We start from the raw sequence: 18,886 nt of genomic DNA, 5'->3' as shown, positions 1-18,886 counted from the left end.
CTTCCATGTTTAGGTGACCAGCATGAGTATGTGCCAAACGTGACACCCAACACTGTGACCTTCCTCGCTGGAAAAGGTACCTATTTATCTACTCGCATGCTTTCGATCTGCTAGGGCAGGAGTCGGCAACCCAGGGCTCGCGAGCTGCATGCGGCTCTTTCATCTCTCTGCTGCGGCTCCCTGTGGCCGGTCGGCTCCACAATTGATAGGGCTTTCTGGTTAGGACAGGTAGGGGAAAAGGGATGCCGCTCTATGAGACTCTACGGTGGGGGAAGCGGACTTCCGGTCGGCTCCAGAATTGATAGAGCTTTCTGGTTAGGACAGGTAGGGGAAAAAGGACGCCGCTCTAGGAGGAGACTCTACGGTGGGGGAAACGGACTTCCGGTTGGCTCCAGAAGACTCTACGGGGGGGAAACGCACTTCCGGTTGGCTCCGGGAGGTTTCCGGTTAGGACCTCTGGGGCTCTTTGAGTATCTAAGGTTGCCGACTCCTGTGCAGCAGCTGAAGCGAGGAGCAGGAGCTCGCCCCATTGCATGGAGCCCGGGTCTCCAACAGTCAACCTTCCTGGTGACAAGCCCAGACTCCGAACCACTAGGCAGGTGGGGGTTGCTACTTACCGCTACGGTATGGCCCGTATCGGTATCAACCCGCTACTACTGCTAGGCCACCACACCCGATAGAGGAAGGGGGAGGGAGGCACCCTTTTGTCCTCCAAGAAGGGAAAAAAGGAGTCGGACTCTTTATTACAGGCCCACCTGCAGGTTACCTGGGAATCTACTCAATTCGAATTTTTAACCGTGCCCGATAATTTCTCATCTCAACACTAAGCCCAAACCAAACAAGCTCCAGGTTTAGGAAGCGGGGTGGGAAGCCGCTCAGCCTCTGCCCCATAGAGAGTGGCGAATGGAAGTCCCTTGCTCTGCTTACTACTGAGTTGACCACCAAGCCACCCCCATCTGGTCACATGTCTGGCAAGCCACTCCCGCCCAGTCACATGGCCGGTAGACCACTCCCGCCCAGTCACATGACCTTTAAGCCACCCCTACCGCCAGTCACACGATCAGCAAGCCACTCCTACCCGGTCGCATGACCTTCAAGCCACACCCACAAAATAAGCCACGCCCACGGTGTGGTAGTAAAATTTTTGGCAACCATAGCCTGGTTACTACCCCACCCCACATTCCAGAGCCGGTCCTGGTGCTGACCTTCAGTGAATCGACCAAATCCTCCACCAGGAAGAGGCGCATGATGGCCTTCAGGATGTGATTGACGTGGACCAGGGCAGAGCTGACGTAGTGGTGGAAGGTGTCAGAAGAGAGGGCGACGTCCATGTCGAGATAGGCTCTGAGGAGGGAAAAGGCAGAGGGTCACAGGGAAGGGAAAAAATATATAGTCAGTCCCCCCAACCACCCAAAAGGTGCTTACAACCCAGATCTGAAATTCTGTCCTCCCTCCCTGTGGTTCGCTTGACCACATTTTGGCCGCTCGACAACTGACCCATATTTATGGCTGTTTGCGGGCACGCTGTGACCCTGGGGCCACAATTTACGGCTTTGCTGAAAGGCAGTTTTTGCTTCCTGTAGGAAACAAGTCGCTGAATGAACAAGTCACTCACCAACACCCCAAAACTTTCATAAAATCGGGTTGGTGATTAAAAGTTGCGGAGGTTGAGAAACAACCGTACAACACACAGCAGGGCTATTCTTTACCATGCCCCATAAATACACATAGAAACCTAGAAGTTTGACGGCAGAAAAAGACCTCGCGGTCCATCTAGTCTGCCCTCATATTTCCTGTATTTTATCTTAGGATGGATCAATGTTTATCCCAGGCAGGTTTCAATTCAGTCCCTGTGGATTTACCAACTACGTCTGCTTGAAGTTTGTTCCAAGCCTCTACTATTCTTTCATAGAAACATAGAAGATTGACGGGAGAAAAAGACCTCCTGGTCCATCTAGTCTGCCCTTATGCTACTTCCTGTATTTTATCTTAGGATGGATCTATGTTTATCCCAGGCAGGTTTCAATTCAGTCCCTGTGGATTTACCAACCACGTCATCCACTAGAAGTTTGTTCCAAGCATCTACTCCTCTTTCAGTCAAATAATATTTTATCATGTGGCTTCTGATCTTTCCCCCCACTAACCTCAGATTGTGCTCCCTTGTTCTTGGCTTTACTTTCCTATTAAAAACACTTCCCTCCTGAACCTTATTTAACCCTTTCACATATTTAAATGTTTCGATCATGTCCCCCCTTTCCCTTCTGTCCTCCAGACTATACAGATTGAGTTCATGAAGTCTTTCCTGATAAAGTTTTATACTTAAGACCTTCCACTGTTTTGGTAGCCCATCTTTGGACCCATTCAATTTGATCCATCTCTTTTTGTAGGTGAGATCTCCAGGACTGAACACAGTATTATTCCAAATGGGGTCTCACCAGCGCTCTATACAGCGGGATCACAATCTCCCTCTTCCTGCTTGTGATACCTCTAGCACTGCAGCCAAGCATTCTACTTGCTTTCCCTACCGCCTGACTGCACTGTTCACCCATTTTGAGACGGTCGGAAATCACTACCCCTAAATCCTTCTCTTCTGAAGTATTTGCTAACGTAGAAACGTAGAAGACTGACGGCAGAAAAAGACCTCCTGCTCCATCTAGTCTGCCCTTATAATATTTCCTGTATTTTATCTTAGGATGGATCTATGTTTATCCCAGGCATGTTTAAATTCAGTTCCTGTGGATTTACCAACCACGTCTGCTTGAAGTTTGTTCCAAGCATCTACTCCTTTTTCAGTCAAATAATATTTTCTCACATTACTTCTAATCTTTCCCCCAACTAACCTCAGATTGTGCCCCCTTGTTCTTGTGTTCACTTTCCTATTAAAAACACTTCTCTCCTGGACGTTATTTAACTCTTTCACATATTTAAGAAACATAGGAACATAGAAGATTGACGGCAGAAAAAGACCTCATGGTCCAACTAGTCTGCCCTTATAATATTTCCTGTATTTTATCTTAGTATGGATCTATTGTTTATTCCAGGCAGGTTTCAATTCAGTAACTGTGGGTTTACCAACCACGTCTGCTGGAGGTTTGTTCCAAGCATCTACTCCTCTTTCAGTCAAATAATATTTTCTCACATTACTTCTAATCTTTCCCCCAACTAACCTCAGATTGTGCCCCCTTGTTCTTGTGTTCACTTTCCTATTAAAAACACTTCCCTCCTGGACCTTATTTAACTCTTTGACATATTTAAGAAACATAGAAGATTGACGGCAGAAAGAGACCTCATGGTCCATCTTAGTCTGCCTTTATAATATTTCCTGCATTTTATCTTAGGATAGATCTATGTTTATCCCAGGCATGTTTACATTCAGTTCCTGTGGATTTACCAACCACGTCTGCTGGAAGTTTGTTCCAAGCCTCTACTACTCTTTCAATCAAATAATATTTCATCCCATACGTTTAACACATTTAATACGGGGCTCATTAGAGGTCTCCTGGGGATCCCAAACCTCTCAGTAGAGACCTGCCCAATTCACAGAAAGGCACAAAATGGAGGTCAGAAGACTCAAGTCCCGCTCACTTAAAGGGGTGTCCATCTTCGGATTTCTGCACAGCTTGGATGACGGACTTGTAGACCCGGAAGCAGATGGTGACGGACAGCAGGGCCAGGATGAGGTACGAGATGACGCTGATGACGCTAAAGGCGGCCAGGGAGAGCAGCAGGATGAGGGTGGTGCTGAAGACCACCCCCGTCTTCTTCACATCCCTCCAGAAAACCAGGTCTCGCACTGCGGGGAGGAAGGGAGAAGAGGGGACACCGGCCGTCAGTGGAGGAGAGCCGCGGTAGCCAAGCGATAATAATGCGGTGGCGCAGGTGACTTCTGCCTGTAATTTTGTCCATTCGAATCTCACCAGGTTGACTCAGCCTTCCAAGGTGAGTAAAAGGAAAACCCAGATTGTTGGGGGCAAGAGGATGACTCTGCAAACTGCTTAGAGAGGGGCTGTAAAGTGGTATATAAGTCTAAGTATTACAGTATTGTAATACAGTATTCCTTCCTTCCTTCCTCCTTCCCTCCCTCCCTCCTTCCTCCCTCCCTCCTCCTTCCTTCCTTCCTCCTTCCTCCCTCCCTCCTCCCTCCCAACTTCCTTCCTTCCTTCCTCCCTCCTTCCTTCCTCCTTCCCTCCTTCCTTCCTCCCTCCTCCTCCCTTCCTTCCTCCTCCTTCCTTCCTCCTCCTCCCTCCCTCCTTCCTTCCATTATAAAGCAGTATTGCAGACTATTCTTTTACTATTATTATTATTATTATTATTATTATTATTATTATTATTATTATTATTATTATTATTAGAAACATAGAAACATAGAAGTCTGACGGCAGAAAAAGACCTCATGGTCCATCTAGTCTGCCCTTATACTATTTTCTGTATTTTATCTTAGGGTGGATCTATGTTTATCCCAGGCATGTTTACATTCAGTTACTGTGGATTTATCTACCACGTCTGCTGGAAGTTTGTTCCAAGGATCTACTACTCTTTCAGTAAAATAATATTTTCTCATGTTGCTTTTGATCTTTCCCCCAACTAACTTCAGATTGTGTCCCCTTGTTCTTGTGTTCACTTTCCTATTAAAAACACTTCCCTCCTGGACCTTATTTAACCCTTTAATATATTTAAATGTTTCGATCATGTCCCCCCTTTTCCTTCTGTCCTCCAGACTCTACAGGTTGAGTTCATGAAGTCTTTCCTGATACGTTTTATGCTTAAGACCTTCCACCGTTTTTGTAGCCCGTCTTTGGACCCGTTCAATTTTGTCCATATCTTTTTGTAGGTGAGGTCTCCAGAACTGAACACAGTATTCCAAATGTGGTCTCAGCAGCGCTCTATATAAGGGGATCATAATCTCCCTCTTCCTGCTTGTTATACCTCTAGCTATTATTTATTAGACTTGTATGCCGCCCCTCTACAAGGACCCGGAGCGGCTAACTCAGCCAGGACTTCAATCCTGACCAACTCAAGGTTGACTCAGCCTTCCGTCCTTACAAGGTGGATAAAATGAGGAGCCAGGTGTTTGCGGGCAAGAGGTGACTGTGTAATCCACTTAGAGAGGGCTGTAACGCACTGGGAAGCGGGATATAAATCTAAGTGCTATTGCTAGTCCTTCCTCCCTCCCTCCCTCCCTTTGGTTAGAATGCAGTATTGTAGGCTAACTCACTCCCGACCGCCAGCAGTTTGAACGGACCAACACAAGGTTGACTCAGCCTTCCGTCCTTCTGAGGTCGGTCAAATGAGGAGACCCAGATGGTTGAGGGCAAGAGGCTGACTCTGTAAACCGCTTAGAGATGGCTGTGAAGCAGTGTAAAGTGGTATATAAGTGCTGTTTTACTCCCTCCCTCTTCCCCCCTTTTCCCGTGGTTAGAATGTAGTATTTCAGGTTAACTCTGCCCACTGCCAGGAGTTTGATCCTGACCAGCTCAAGCTTGACTCAGCCTTCTGTCCTTCTGATGTGGCTAAAATGAGGACCCAGATTGTTGGGGGCGAGAGGCTGACTCTGTAAACCGCTTAGAGAGGGCTGTAAAAGCACTAGGAAGCGGTATATAGGTCTAAGTGCTATTGCTATCTTACCACAGAACGAAATATCAAATTAACAGTATTAAAAATCAAAGTAACATGGAATTAAATGCAAAATTGAATCGATTAAATATTACCTGGGATCCAATAACCATCACTTCCTTGTGTTAAAGATCAAAAGTGTAAGTGTTATTGCTATCCAACATAAAATTGAGCACAGGGAGTCCTCGACTTACCAGAGTTCACTTAGTGACCGTTCAAAGTTACAACCGCGCTGGGGAAAATAGTGACTTTCACACTTACGACCATGTTGCAACGTCCCCAAGGATCACACGGTTTAAAACTCACACGCACAGCAAAGGGTCCATATTTATGACGGTCGCAGTGGCCCCAGGGAGAGGGGGGGGGGTCACACGAGCCAATTTACTGGCCGCCTGAGAAGCGAAATCTGCGGGGATTCACTTAATGACCCTGTGGCTAACTTGACAACTGCTCAGCGATGGTGTGGCAAGGAAGGTCGTAAGATGGGGCATATAGCTCCCTGGACGAATGCTTTGCTTAGCGACTTAGGAACACCGACCTCATAACAAGACGTTACAACTGGCCTTCTAAGGACGCATTCGGATTCTCATTTTAAACTGAAAAGGAATGACGCTCTCTGAATCGGTTTCAAACTACAAAAATTGAAATAGAAAATATCATTTAAAAAAAAAAAAGATGATTGACACAGATTTGTAGTCGGGAGTTGCAGAAAACCAGCCTCGCTAGTCACAACAGTTGGGAATTATAATCCCCAATTCATTAAGACTGCCGAGAAGCAACACAAAAGACTTTAAAAAGAAATTATGACTGAGTAAAACTCCCTCTTAAATCTTCCATTCTCCCCAGTTTCTGAAAACGGAGCATCCATCTATCTATCTATCTATCTATCTATCTATCTATCTATCTATCTATCTATCTATCTATCTCTCCCTACCTACCTACCTACCTACCTACCTACCTATCATCTCTATCTACCAATCATCTCTATCTACCCATCTACTTATCTACCCATCTACCATCTCTATCTATCTATCTATCTATCTATCTATCTATCTATCTATCTATCTATCTCTCCCTACCTACCTACCTACCTATCATCTCTATCTACCAATCATCTCTATCTACCCATCTACTTATCTACCCATCTACCATCTCTATCTATCTATCTATCTATCTATCTATCTATCTATCTATCTATCTATCTCTCCCTACCTACCTACCTACCTACCTATCATCTCTATCTACCAATCATCTCTATCTACCCATCTACTTATCTACCCATCTACCATCTCTATCTATCTATCTATCTATCTATCTATCTATCTATCTATCTATCTATCTATCTATCTATCTCTCCCTACCTACCTACCTACCTATCATCTCTATCTACCAATCATCTCTATCTACCCATCTACTTATCTACCTACCTACCATCTCTATCTATCTATCTATCTATCTATCTATCTATCTATCTATCTATCTATCTCTCCCTACCTACCTACCTATCTCTATCTACCTATCATCTCTATCTACCCATCTACTTATCTACCCATCTACCTACCTACCATCTCTATCTATCTATCTATCTATCTATCTATCTATCTATCTATCTATCTATCTATCTATCTATCTATCTCTCCCTACCTACCTACCTACCTATCATCTCTATCTACCAATCATCTCTATCTACCCATCTACTTATCTACCCATCTACCTACCTACCATATCTATCTATCTATCTAACTAACTAACTAACTAACTAACTAACTAACTAACTAACTATCTATCTATCTATCTATCTATCTATCTCTCCCTACCTACCTACCTACCTATCATCTCTATCTACCAATCATCTCTATCTACCCATCTACTTATCTACCCATCTACCTACCTACCATATCTATCTATCTAACTAACTAACTAACTAACTAACTAACTAACTATCTATCTATCTATCTATCTATCTATCTATCTCTCCCTACCTACCTACCTATCTCTATCTACCAATCATCTCTATCTACCCATCTACTTATCTACCCATCTACCTACCTACCATCTCTATCTATCTATCTATCTATCTATCTATCTATCTATCTATCTATCTCTCCCTACCTACCTACCTACCTATCATCTCTATCTACCAATCATCTCTATCTACCCATCTACTTATCTACCCATCTACCTACCTACCATATCTATCTATCTAACTAACTAACTAACTAACTAACTAACTAACTAACTAACTATCTATCTATCTATCTATCTATCTATCTATCTATCTATCTATCTATCTATCTCTCCCTACCTACCTACCTACCTATCATCTCTATCTACCAATCATCTCTATCTACCCATCTACTTATCTACCCATCTACCTACCTACCATATCTATCTATCTAACTAACTAACTAACTAACTAACTATCTATCTATCTATCTATCTATCTCTCCCTACCTACCTACCTATCATCTCTATCTACCAATCATCTCTATCTACCCATCTACTTATCTACCCATCTACCTACCTACCATATCTATCTATCTAACTAACTAACTAACTAACTAACTAACTAACTAACTATCTATCTATCTATCTATCTATCTATCTATCTATCTATCTATCTCTCCCTACCTACCTACCTATCATCTCTATCTACCAATCATCTCTATCTACCCATCTACTTATCTACCCATCTACCTACCTACCATATCTATCTATCTAACTAACTAACTAACTAACTAACTAACTAACTAACTATCTATCTATCTATCTATCTATCTATCTATCTATCTATCTATCTATCTCTCCCTACCTACCTACCTATCATCTCTATCTACCAATCATCTCTATCTACCCATCTACTTATCTACCCATCTACCTACCTACCATATCTATCTATCTAACTAACTAACTAACTAACTAACTATCTATCTATCTATCTATCTATCTATCTATCTATCTATCTATCTATCTATCTATCTCTCCCTACCTACCTACCTACCTATCATCTCTATCTACCAATCATCTCTATCTACCCATCTACTTATCTACCCATCTACCTACCTACCATATCTATCTATCTAACTAACTAACTAACTAACTAACTAACTAACTAACTAACTATCTATCTATCTATCTCTCCCTACCTACCTACCTATCTCTATCTACCAATCATCTCTATCTACCCATCTACTTATCTACCCATCTACCTACCTACCATATCTATCTATCTAACTAACTAACTAACTAACTAACTAACTATCTATCTATCTATCTATCTATCTATCTATCTCTCCCTACCTACCTACCTATCATCTCTATCTACCAATCATCTCTATCTACCCATCTACTTATCTACCCATCTACCTACCTACCTACCATATCTATCTATCTAACTAACTAACTAACTAACTAACTAACTAACTAACTAACTAACTAACTATCTATCTATCTATCTATCTATCTATCTATCTCTCCCTACCTACCTACCTATCATCTCTATCTACCAATCATCTCTATCTACCCATCTACTTATCTACCCATCTACCTACCTACCATATCTATCTATCTAACTAACTAACTAACTAACTAACTAACTAACTAACTATCTATCTATCTATCTATCTATCTATCTATCTATCTATCTCTCCCTACCTACCTACCTATCATCTCTATCTACCAATCATCTCTATCTACCCATCTACTTATCTACCCATCTACCTACCTACCATATCTATCTATCTAACTAACTAACTAACTAACTAACTAACTAACTAACTATCTATCTATCTATCTATCTATCTATCTATCTATCTCTCCCTACCTACCTACCTATCATCTCTATCTACCAATCATCTCTATCTACCCATCTACTTATCTACCCATCTACCTACCTACCATATCTATCTATCTAACTAACTAACTAACTAACTAACTAACTAACTAACTAACTATCTATCTATCTATCTATCTATCTATCTATCTATCTATCTATCTATCTATCTCTCCCTACCTACCTACCTACCTATCATCTCTATCTACCAATCATCTCTATCTACCCATCTACTTATCTACCCATCTACCTACCTACCATATCTATCTATCTAACTAACTAACTAACTAACTAACTAACTAACTAACTATCTATCTATCTATCTATCTCTCCCTACCTACCTACCTATCTCTATCTACCAATCATCTCTATCTACCCATCTACTTATCTACCCATCTACCTACCTACCATATCTATCTATCTAACTAACTAACTAACTAACTAACTATCTATCTATCTATCTATCTATCTATCTATCTATCTATCTATCTCTCCCTACCTACCTACCTATCATCTCTATCTACCAATCATCTCTATCTACCCATCTACTTATCTACCCATCTACCTACCTACCATATCTATCTATCTAACTAACTAACTAACTAACTAACTAACTAACTAACTAACTATCTATCTATCTATCTATCTATCTATCTATCTATCTATCTATCTATCTATCTATCTCTCCCTACCTACCTACCTATCATCTCTATCTACCAATCATCTCTATCTACCCATCTACTTATCTACCCATCTACCTACCTACCATATCTATCTATCTATCTAACTAACTAACTAACTAACTAACTAACTAACTAACTAACTAACTATCTATCTATCTATCTATCTATCTATCTATCTATCTATCTATCTATCTATCTATCTATCTATCTATCTCTCCCTACCTACCTACCTACCTATCATCTCTATCTACCAATCATCTCTATCTACCCATCTACTTATCTACCCATCTACCTACCTACCATATCTATCTATCTAACTAACTAACTAACTAACTAACTAACTAACTAACTATCTATCTATCTATCTATCTATCTATCTATCTATCTATCTATCTATCTCTCCCTACCTACCTACCTACCTATCATCTCTATCTACCAATCATCTCTATCTACCCATCTACTTATCTACCCATCTACCTACCTACCATATCTATCTATCTAACTAACTAACTAACTAACTAACTAACTAACTAACTAACTAACTAACTAACTATCTATCTATCTATCTATCTATCTATCTATCTATCTATCTATCTATCTATCTATCCCTCCCTCCCTACCTACCTATCATATCTATCTACCAATCATCTCTACCTACCTACCATCTCTATCTATCAATCTATCTATCAATCTACCAACCTACCTATCTACCCACCTACCCACCCACCCACTTGTATTTGAGATACAAAGCTGCTCTGTTATGTATCTTTTGACATTTTTACATATTTATTTAGCCACCAACCACCTCTCCCCTATACTTCAAAATTCTCTGTGTTTACTATATAGCTAGTCCTCCACTTACAACAATTCATTTAGTGACCATTTGAAGTTACGACATCACTGAAAAAAAAGTAACTTGGGACCGTTTTCATACTTATGACAGTTGCAGTATCCCTGTGGTCACATGATCAAGCCCGATTCGCTAAGTGAATCACTTAACGACCGTGGCAAGAAAGCCTGTAAACGAGGGCGAAACTCACTTCAACTGTCTTGCTTAGCAACAAGGCAGTCCTCGACTTACAATCCTTGGTTTTGTGACCACCTGAAGTTACGACGGCACTGTAAAAAAGTGACCCGGGGCCGTTTTTCACACTTACAACCATTACGACATCCTCGAGGACACGTGATTTTAAAAATCCAGACATTTGGCAGCTGATTCGTATATACGACGGTCCCGCGGGCAAAGTCAATGGGGAAACCAGATTCACTTAATGACCTTAGTGACTCATTTTAGGTTAATCCATGAGTGACTCGTCTTAAGTTAATGTATGAGAGAGTAATCCTTGTTTACCAAGGTTGTGCACAGAAATGTTTAGATTGGGATCAGCCACACACAGACATACTAACTTGAATTAAAGTTTACTTTGAGAAATAACATACAGTGATACCTCGTCTTACAAACCCCTCGTCATATAAACATTTCAAGATACAAACCCGGGGGTTTAAGATTTTTTTGCCTCTTCTTCCAAACTATTTTCACCTTACAAACCCAAGCCTTTTTGTGATGCTGCGATTTCGCTGAGGCTCCCCCCGCTGGGAAACCCCACCTCCTCCGGACTTCTGTTGCCAGCGAAGCGCCCGTTTTTGCGCTGCTGGAATTTCCCTGAGGCTCCCCTCCATGGGAAACATCACCTCTATGTACCGTTTTTATCACTGTTGTGAGCCGCCCCGAGTCTACGGAGAGGGGCGGCATACAAATCTAATAAATACAAATACAAATACACCTTTGGACCTCCGTGTTTTTGCGATGCTGCAGGGGAATCCCAGCAGGGGAATCCCAGCAGCGCAAAAACAGGCGCTTCGCTGGCAACGGAAGTCCGGAGGTGGGGTTTCCCAGCGAGGGGAGCCTCAGCGAAATCGCAGCATCACAAAAACACGGAAGTCCGGAGGTGGGGTTTCCCATGGAGGAGAGCCTCAGGGGAATCCCAGCAGCGCTAAAACGGGCCCTTCGGCTGGCAAAAGGGGTGAGTTTTGGGTTTGCCCGCATTAATCGTTTTTCCATTGATTCCTATGGGAAACATTGTTTTGTCTTAGAAACTTTTCACCTTACAAACCTCGTCCCGGAACCAATTAAGTTTGTAAGACGAGGTATCACTGTATTCAAGATTAACAGTCCAAGGTCATACACATAAGTCAGAATAACAATCCAAATATTATTTACATAAGCCTTTCTTACCAGTTCCCTTTGTCATAATCAGCGAACAAAGAGATCAAGTCTAAACACATTTTTGCTGTTAACACGTAACTAAATACAGAGAGATTGCAGAGCTAACCTAACAGTGAGTAGCCAGACAAAGAAAGGGAAACAAAGAAGGTGACTCAGAGAAATAAGCTATAAGCTCCTGCTCCCTCTTGTGGCAGCCTCCAATACCTGCAGCCAAAATATTGCCAACTCAGCAGTTACGGACAGAGTCCTAACAACTTAACACCTGCAGTGGTTTACTTAACAACAATGCAAGTAACGTCATATGATGGGGACAAAACTCACTTAACAGAGGAAAAGTTGGGGCTCAGTTGTGGGTTGCGAGTCACGGTTTGGCTACTAATGGCTAATTCTGTGTTGTTGAACACTGGGGCTCCCATCTCCGGGACCGCCTTCTGCCGCACGAATCCCAGCGACCGGTTAGGTCCCACAGAGTTGGCCTTCTCCGGGTCCCGTCGACTAAGCAATGTCGTTTGGCGGGACCCAGGAGAAGAGCCTTCTCTGTGGCGGCCCCGACCATCTGGAACCAGCTCCCCCCAGATATCAGAGTTGCCCCCACCCTCCTTGCCTTTCGCAAGCTCCTTAAAACCCACCTCTGTCGTCAGGCATGGGGGAATTGAGACTTTCCCTTCCCCCTAGGCTTATAGAATTTATACATGGCATTCTTCTTTGTATGAGCGGTTCTTTAAATTGGGTTTTTTTAGATTATTTTTAATATTAGATTTGTTTACATTGTCTTTTTATTGTTGTGAGACGGCCCGAGTCTTCGGAGAAGGGCGGCATACAAGTCTAATAAATAAATAAATAAATAAATAAACAAATAAACAAACAAACAAACAAACGTAAGCCAGAGAATAAGAGCTCAGGGTTTGCGCACAGAAAAGCATGTGGGGCTAGACCCAGACAACACCTCCCAGCTGCCCCCCCGAAAAAAAAGAATCCAGACTAGTTGGAGCAGCACAGAAGCATCATTTACAACTCAACACAAGGCTTCCTCTGTTTGGGTGGGAGAGAAATCTGTTCCCTGTCGAAGGGTCCACGGGCAGCTGGCCAAGAATAAAAGTTTACAAAAGCCCATCCTTTGTGGGAGGGGGGGTGGGGGCTCCCTAACTTAAAAAGAAGAGGGGAAATGGGGGGGGGGAGAATGTCAGCCCCCCTGTATCTCTTGTTAATCTCCCAAAATGGAGCTTGCAACCTTTTCCAAGTTTTTCTTCTGTATATCAAAAAAAAATATCTCTTTATATCTTTTATACCCTTCCACATCCCCATTCTGGTTTAAGCCACAAATGTATGGCAGATCTTCAGGATACCTGGTGGGAACACACACACAAACACACACACACACACATACACACACACAATTCCAGTTTTGCCAGATTTTTCTCCCCCGTACTGTTTAGCTCTAGGGTTAGGAAGCCATGATCCCTCCCTCATTCTCACACACTTTTGACAAGTTATACGGAATCTTGCAATGGCACCCTTCCCTCTAAGCAGACCATAGAATTGTAGGGCTGGATGGGACCTTGGAGGTCTTCTAGTCTAACCGCCTGATCAAGGCAGGAATCCTTATACCGTTTCAGTCTCTTCTTGAAAACCTCTAGTGATGAAATCTCCATTCCCTCACCACTCCAGGGGAAGGATATTGCAAAATCTCCATCTCCTCCTCACTTCAGGGGAAGTATACCGCAAAATCCCCCTTTCCACTACACTCCAGGGGGAAGGATACCTCAAAATCCCCTTTCCCTCCTGACTCCAGGGGAAGGATACCGCAAAATCTATTTCCACCACACTCCAGGGGAAGGATACTGCAAAATCCCCATTTCCTCCTCACTCCAGGGGAAGGATACTGCAAAATATCCATTTCCACCACATTCCAGGGGGAAGGATACTGTAAAATCTCCATTTCCACCACACTCCAGGAGAAGAATACTGCAAAATCTCCATCTCCTCCTCACTTCAGGGGAAGGATACCGCGAAATCTATTTCCACCACACTCCAGGGGAAGAATACTGCAAAATCCCCATTTCCACCACACTCCAGGGGGAAGGATACCGCAAAATCCCCATTTCCTCCTCACTCCAGGGGAAGGATACTGTAAAATCTCCATTTCCACCACACTCCAGGAGAAGAATACTGCAAAATCTCCATCCCCTCCTCACTTCAGGGGAAGGATACCGCAAAATCCCCTTTCCCTCCTCACTCCAGGGGAAGGATACTGCAAAATCTCCATCTCCTCCTCACTTCAGGGGAAGGATACCGCAAAATCCCCTTTCCCTCCTCACTCCAGGGGAAGGATACTGCAAAATCTCCATCTCCTCCTCACTTCAGGGGAAGGATACTGCAAAATATCCATTTCCACCACACTCCAGAGGAAGGATACTGCAAAATCTCCATCCCCTCCTCACTTTAGGGGAAGTATACCACAAAATCCTCATTTCCACCAAACTACAGGGGGAAGGATACCACAAAATCCTATTTCCCTCCTGACTCCAGGGAAAGGATCCTGCAAAATCTCCATCCCCTCCTCACTTCAGGGGAAGGATACCGCAAAATCCCCTTTCCCTCCTCACTGCAGGAGAAGGATACTGCAAAATCTCCATCTCCTCCTCACTTCAGGGGAAGGATACTGCAAAATCCCCTTTCCCTCCTCACTCCAGGGGAAGGATACTGCAAAATCTCCATCTCCTCCTCACTTCAGGGGAAGGATACCTCAAAATCCCCTTTCCCTCCTCACTCCAGGGGAAGGATACCTCAAAATCCCCATTCCCTCACTTCAGGGGAAGGATACCGCAAAATCCCCATTTCCACCACACTCCAGGGGGAAGGATACCTCAAAATCCTCTTTCCCTCCTGACTCCAGGGGAAGGATACTGCAAAATCTCCATCCCTTCCCCACTCTGGGGCCAGCCAGAGGTGGTTTGTGCTGGTTGTCCAAACTACTCAAAATTTCTGCTACCGGTTCTTCAGAACCTGTCAGTACCTGATGGGTTTTCATCCTTGGTTGAGGATTACCTATAATTCCTGTCTAAAAAGCTCTAACCTAGTGACTGATATCAGTGGGAGGGGGGTGTCTCTGCATTTTAGATGTCTCAGTGAGCATTTCTTGAGTGAGAAAGGCATCATGGCAAAATTTAGCAACCAGACTGATGAAATTCTCTCTGGAAAAGGAAGAGAGCAGGAGGTCGCCCTCCTTAACTCTGGACAGTTAGTCCTTTTGGGAAGATCTCAAGAATTGAGGTTTAGCACTTGATGGTGCATTGAACGGCTTGGGAGCTGTGGGAGACATGGCAGAAACTGGAGGCGGAGTCAAAGGAGGAACCAGCTTAGAATCCCTACATAGCCATAAGCGGTCCAACCACCCTTGTACTCTGTTGCGCCTTATCTAACTCCAAGCAGCTGGCTGGTTGCTAATTGAGAAGATTCTTGTGCATAAGCTTTCAGCAATAAATCAAGTTTAATTGGATCTTCACGTGTGGATCTGGTCTTGCAATAGACAAGAGCTAAGGAAACACCGAAATCGTTATGTGACCTTTATGGATCCGACCTAGAGAAACCTCACTTTCTTAAACACTTTTGCATGCAACTCATTTACAACTTAAGAGAGATATTCCGAAAGTACAAAAGATACTAGGTGAGTTACCTTCAATTTGGAATTAAAGTAGAGGGAGAAGGGGGAAAAAAACCCTACTATCCGAAAATAATTTCAATTCCGAAGCCAAAAAGCTTAACGAGACTTGTGATGCAAGGAAGTTTTCAACAGATAAGTATTTTTGGAAGGCAAAAGAAAATTATTTTTTTGGTCTTCCCGACAAAAAAAATGTGTTTGAAAACTTGTAAAATTAACCAGACAAATAGACTGGTGGGAATGCTGATCACTATTATTAAGTGGGATTTTTACGAACGAGAAGGTAAAAGTAAGCTTTGTCCGAGTGTCCACTGTCGCCCCAAGTGGCAATAAATAACACAATATCCATGGTTATGCAGGGAGCCGCATGCAAGCCACCATCATTACCTTCTCGTGTGGTTTACCTGAGAATTCATCCAGTAATTTTGTCGTGGCGTGTAGCGCAGACGGCGGCTGGGGAGGAAGCGGTTGAGAGGTTTTCCCAAGGCTGATGCTGGCGGGAACCAGCATCACATCGACGGCTTGCCCGAGACAGAGCGGTCTCTTCTCCAAGGCCGACTTTGGGACAGATGCTGGAGCATCAGGCGGGAAGTCAGAGTCATGTCCGAGATGCTTCCCTTTGGGGGGAGAGAAAATCTCGTTTTTCCTCCCCACCTCTTTGAGGGCCGCGATGGTGACGTGCTCGTGTTCAAAATCTTGCTTCACTTGGGGCGGCTGTTGAAAGTAGGACCACGCCCCTTGGGAGCGAGCGGCCTTCAGCTCCGCCTCCGAAAACATCTCCACGGGGTCCTCGCGAAAGTCGGCCTCCTTGGATTGCAAGCAATCCTTCACGAAGCCCATAAACGTCTCACCGCCCAGCCCGTCGGGGCACACCACCTCTCTGACGCTGCCCAAACCGGTCTTTCTCGGTGGATCTTCGGCCTTAGGTGTCTTCCTGGGCACCTCCAGCTCTCCGGGATCGGACACCCGCTTGGCTTTAGAAGGTGAGCTTAGACCAGTTTCCCTGGAGGGCCGAGATGCAGGAGATGGCCTCTGCATCGCCTGGTTTGATTTGAAGTCATCCGTGAATCGCCAGCGGCTTTCCAAGGACTGGGAAATCACTTGGTCTTCCTGAAGTTCGTCGGGGACCTCCTCGTCCTCCTCATCTATATATTCGATTTCTGCTTCAGAAGAGCCGGTGAGTTTGGAGAACTCTTGGCAGTTCTCAGCCACTGCCGCCTTATTTGGGAAAGTCAGCTCAGCTGGAACATCTTCGATGACCGTGTCATCCGATTCCCCAGAGCTATCCGCATCGGCTGTTTCAGGCAAGCATGGATTTGGCCAAGAGATCTCGGTGGTCACCTCTGGAAGAGCACTTTTCACCACAGCTATAGCTTGGCCGACCACCACGGCTTGACTCTTGTCTCCTTTCGGAGGTGGCTTGCCTTTCGGGTGGAGGCTGATTGTCACGGGAGGGGAGGGAGCCTTGCCGATTTCCGTATCGCTAGGGCTCGCCAAGGGATCCAGGACACCGCCGTTGATTTCGGCAGGCAAGGCCTTAAAGTCATCCGCGTTGATAAAGTCCTCCGCCCTGTCTCCCAGATCCTTGGGGATCAGGTCCCAGTTAAGCAGCTCATTGGTGAAGCTGTGCAGTTCGCGGACACATTTGGAGACTTCCTCCAGAGCCGCCGTCGTGCCTGACAACTGGCGGGAGAGACCCGGCCCTGCGGGAAGCCGCCCGCTGCTACGGGGCTTCACCTGGAACTCGCAAATGCCGTCTTCTGGAATGTCGGTCAGCAACTCCCTTTCGCCATGGATCACCCAGTTGCTCCCAATGTCCTTGGAGGGGTTGCTGGCCAGGACCTCTTTGAAGTCCTTCTCAAATTCCAGCTTGTCAGCAATGACCTCGAAGGGAGATTCGGGGGAGTCTTTTTCCACGGGCGGCTCAACGGCGACCCCGGGAGACGGGGTGGAATGTGGACTGAAAATCTCGGAAGGAACCTTCTCACGCTCTGCGTTGGCCAACAGTGCAAATTCGGTGACTCCTTTTGACGGCCGTCCTTCTTCGGGCTGGCATCCATTCCGGCGATCAGTCTTACCATCCGGGGGACCAGCGTCTATGAAATCGCCCTCCCGCGGAGAAGCCGCGGGGCCGCGGCTATTGATTTGGGATCCAACCAAAAACGGCAATTCCATTTGGTGAGGAGATCCCGCCGATACGGTCTCTGTCTTCAAACCTTCCTTGGTCCCTTGGACGCTGCTTGGTTTTGGTCCTTCCAAGACTTCCTGTTGTTGGTTTTCGGGGAGACTAGATTTGCCGCTGGCTTCCCTCTGATTCCCAGAATGTGACAAATAAACTCCGGCTGATGGGAAAGAAGACAGGAAAAGAGCAGGGAACTGCATCCGGCAAGCTGAATCGCGCCGAAGGAAGACTCCTCGATGTAAACGGGGAGGGATAGAGAGAGAGAGAGAGAGAGAGAGACGCACACAGGTTCGGCGACAAATGCCACAAGTCAAGCAGGCAACATGCTCGTCACAAAACGAAAGCCACGGTTCTTACCCTACCAAACTCTACGCACATGCACAAGACCATCGACTGGAGGACGGGAACATCGTAGGGAGGCCATGATCCACGTAAACGTAAAATAATAGTAATAATAAAAGTGACCAACATTTAATTTCACGGGAGGAAGACGGCCGAAGTCAGCCAAAGAGAGAAAGGCAAAAGAACAGATCATGCTGGGCAGGTGAACAGAAACAGCCCCCCTTACTGCCCCAAATGCAAATAAACTATCTCAATAAGCCGTAGTTGGTTGTCGGGTGCCTGCAGGCCAGATGTTGTAGGAATGATACAACCTGGGTTTCCCCCTTGTGGTATGTCTTATGCTTAA

General features: G+C 44.6%; 1 protein-coding gene across 1 annotated transcript in view; it reads right to left on the bottom strand.

Annotated features, from left to right (window-relative positions):
- Window positions 1-18,886, bottom strand: part of RTN3 (reticulon 3) — a 72,885-nt gene that overhangs the window by 10,120 nt on the left and 43,879 nt on the right. Inside the window, exons 3-5 of the mRNA XM_070766585.1 lie at window positions 16,421-18,358; window positions 3,586-3,793; window positions 1,206-1,344 (exon numbers count right to left, since the gene is read on the bottom strand). Coding sequence (XP_070622686.1) covers window positions 1,206-1,344; window positions 3,586-3,793; window positions 16,421-18,358 — 2,285 coding nt within the window. The remainder of the gene's footprint in view (window positions 1-1,205; window positions 1,345-3,585; window positions 3,794-16,420; window positions 18,359-18,886) is intronic.

Source organism: Erythrolamprus reginae, chromosome 13 (genome assembly GCF_031021105.1).
Source record: "Erythrolamprus reginae isolate rEryReg1 chromosome 13, rEryReg1.hap1, whole genome shotgun sequence".
Taxonomy (NCBI): domain Eukaryota; kingdom Metazoa; phylum Chordata; class Lepidosauria; order Squamata; family Dipsadidae; genus Erythrolamprus; species Erythrolamprus reginae.
Note: the sequence above shows the minus strand (reverse complement) of the source record. Positions and strands in the feature narration are given on the sequence as shown.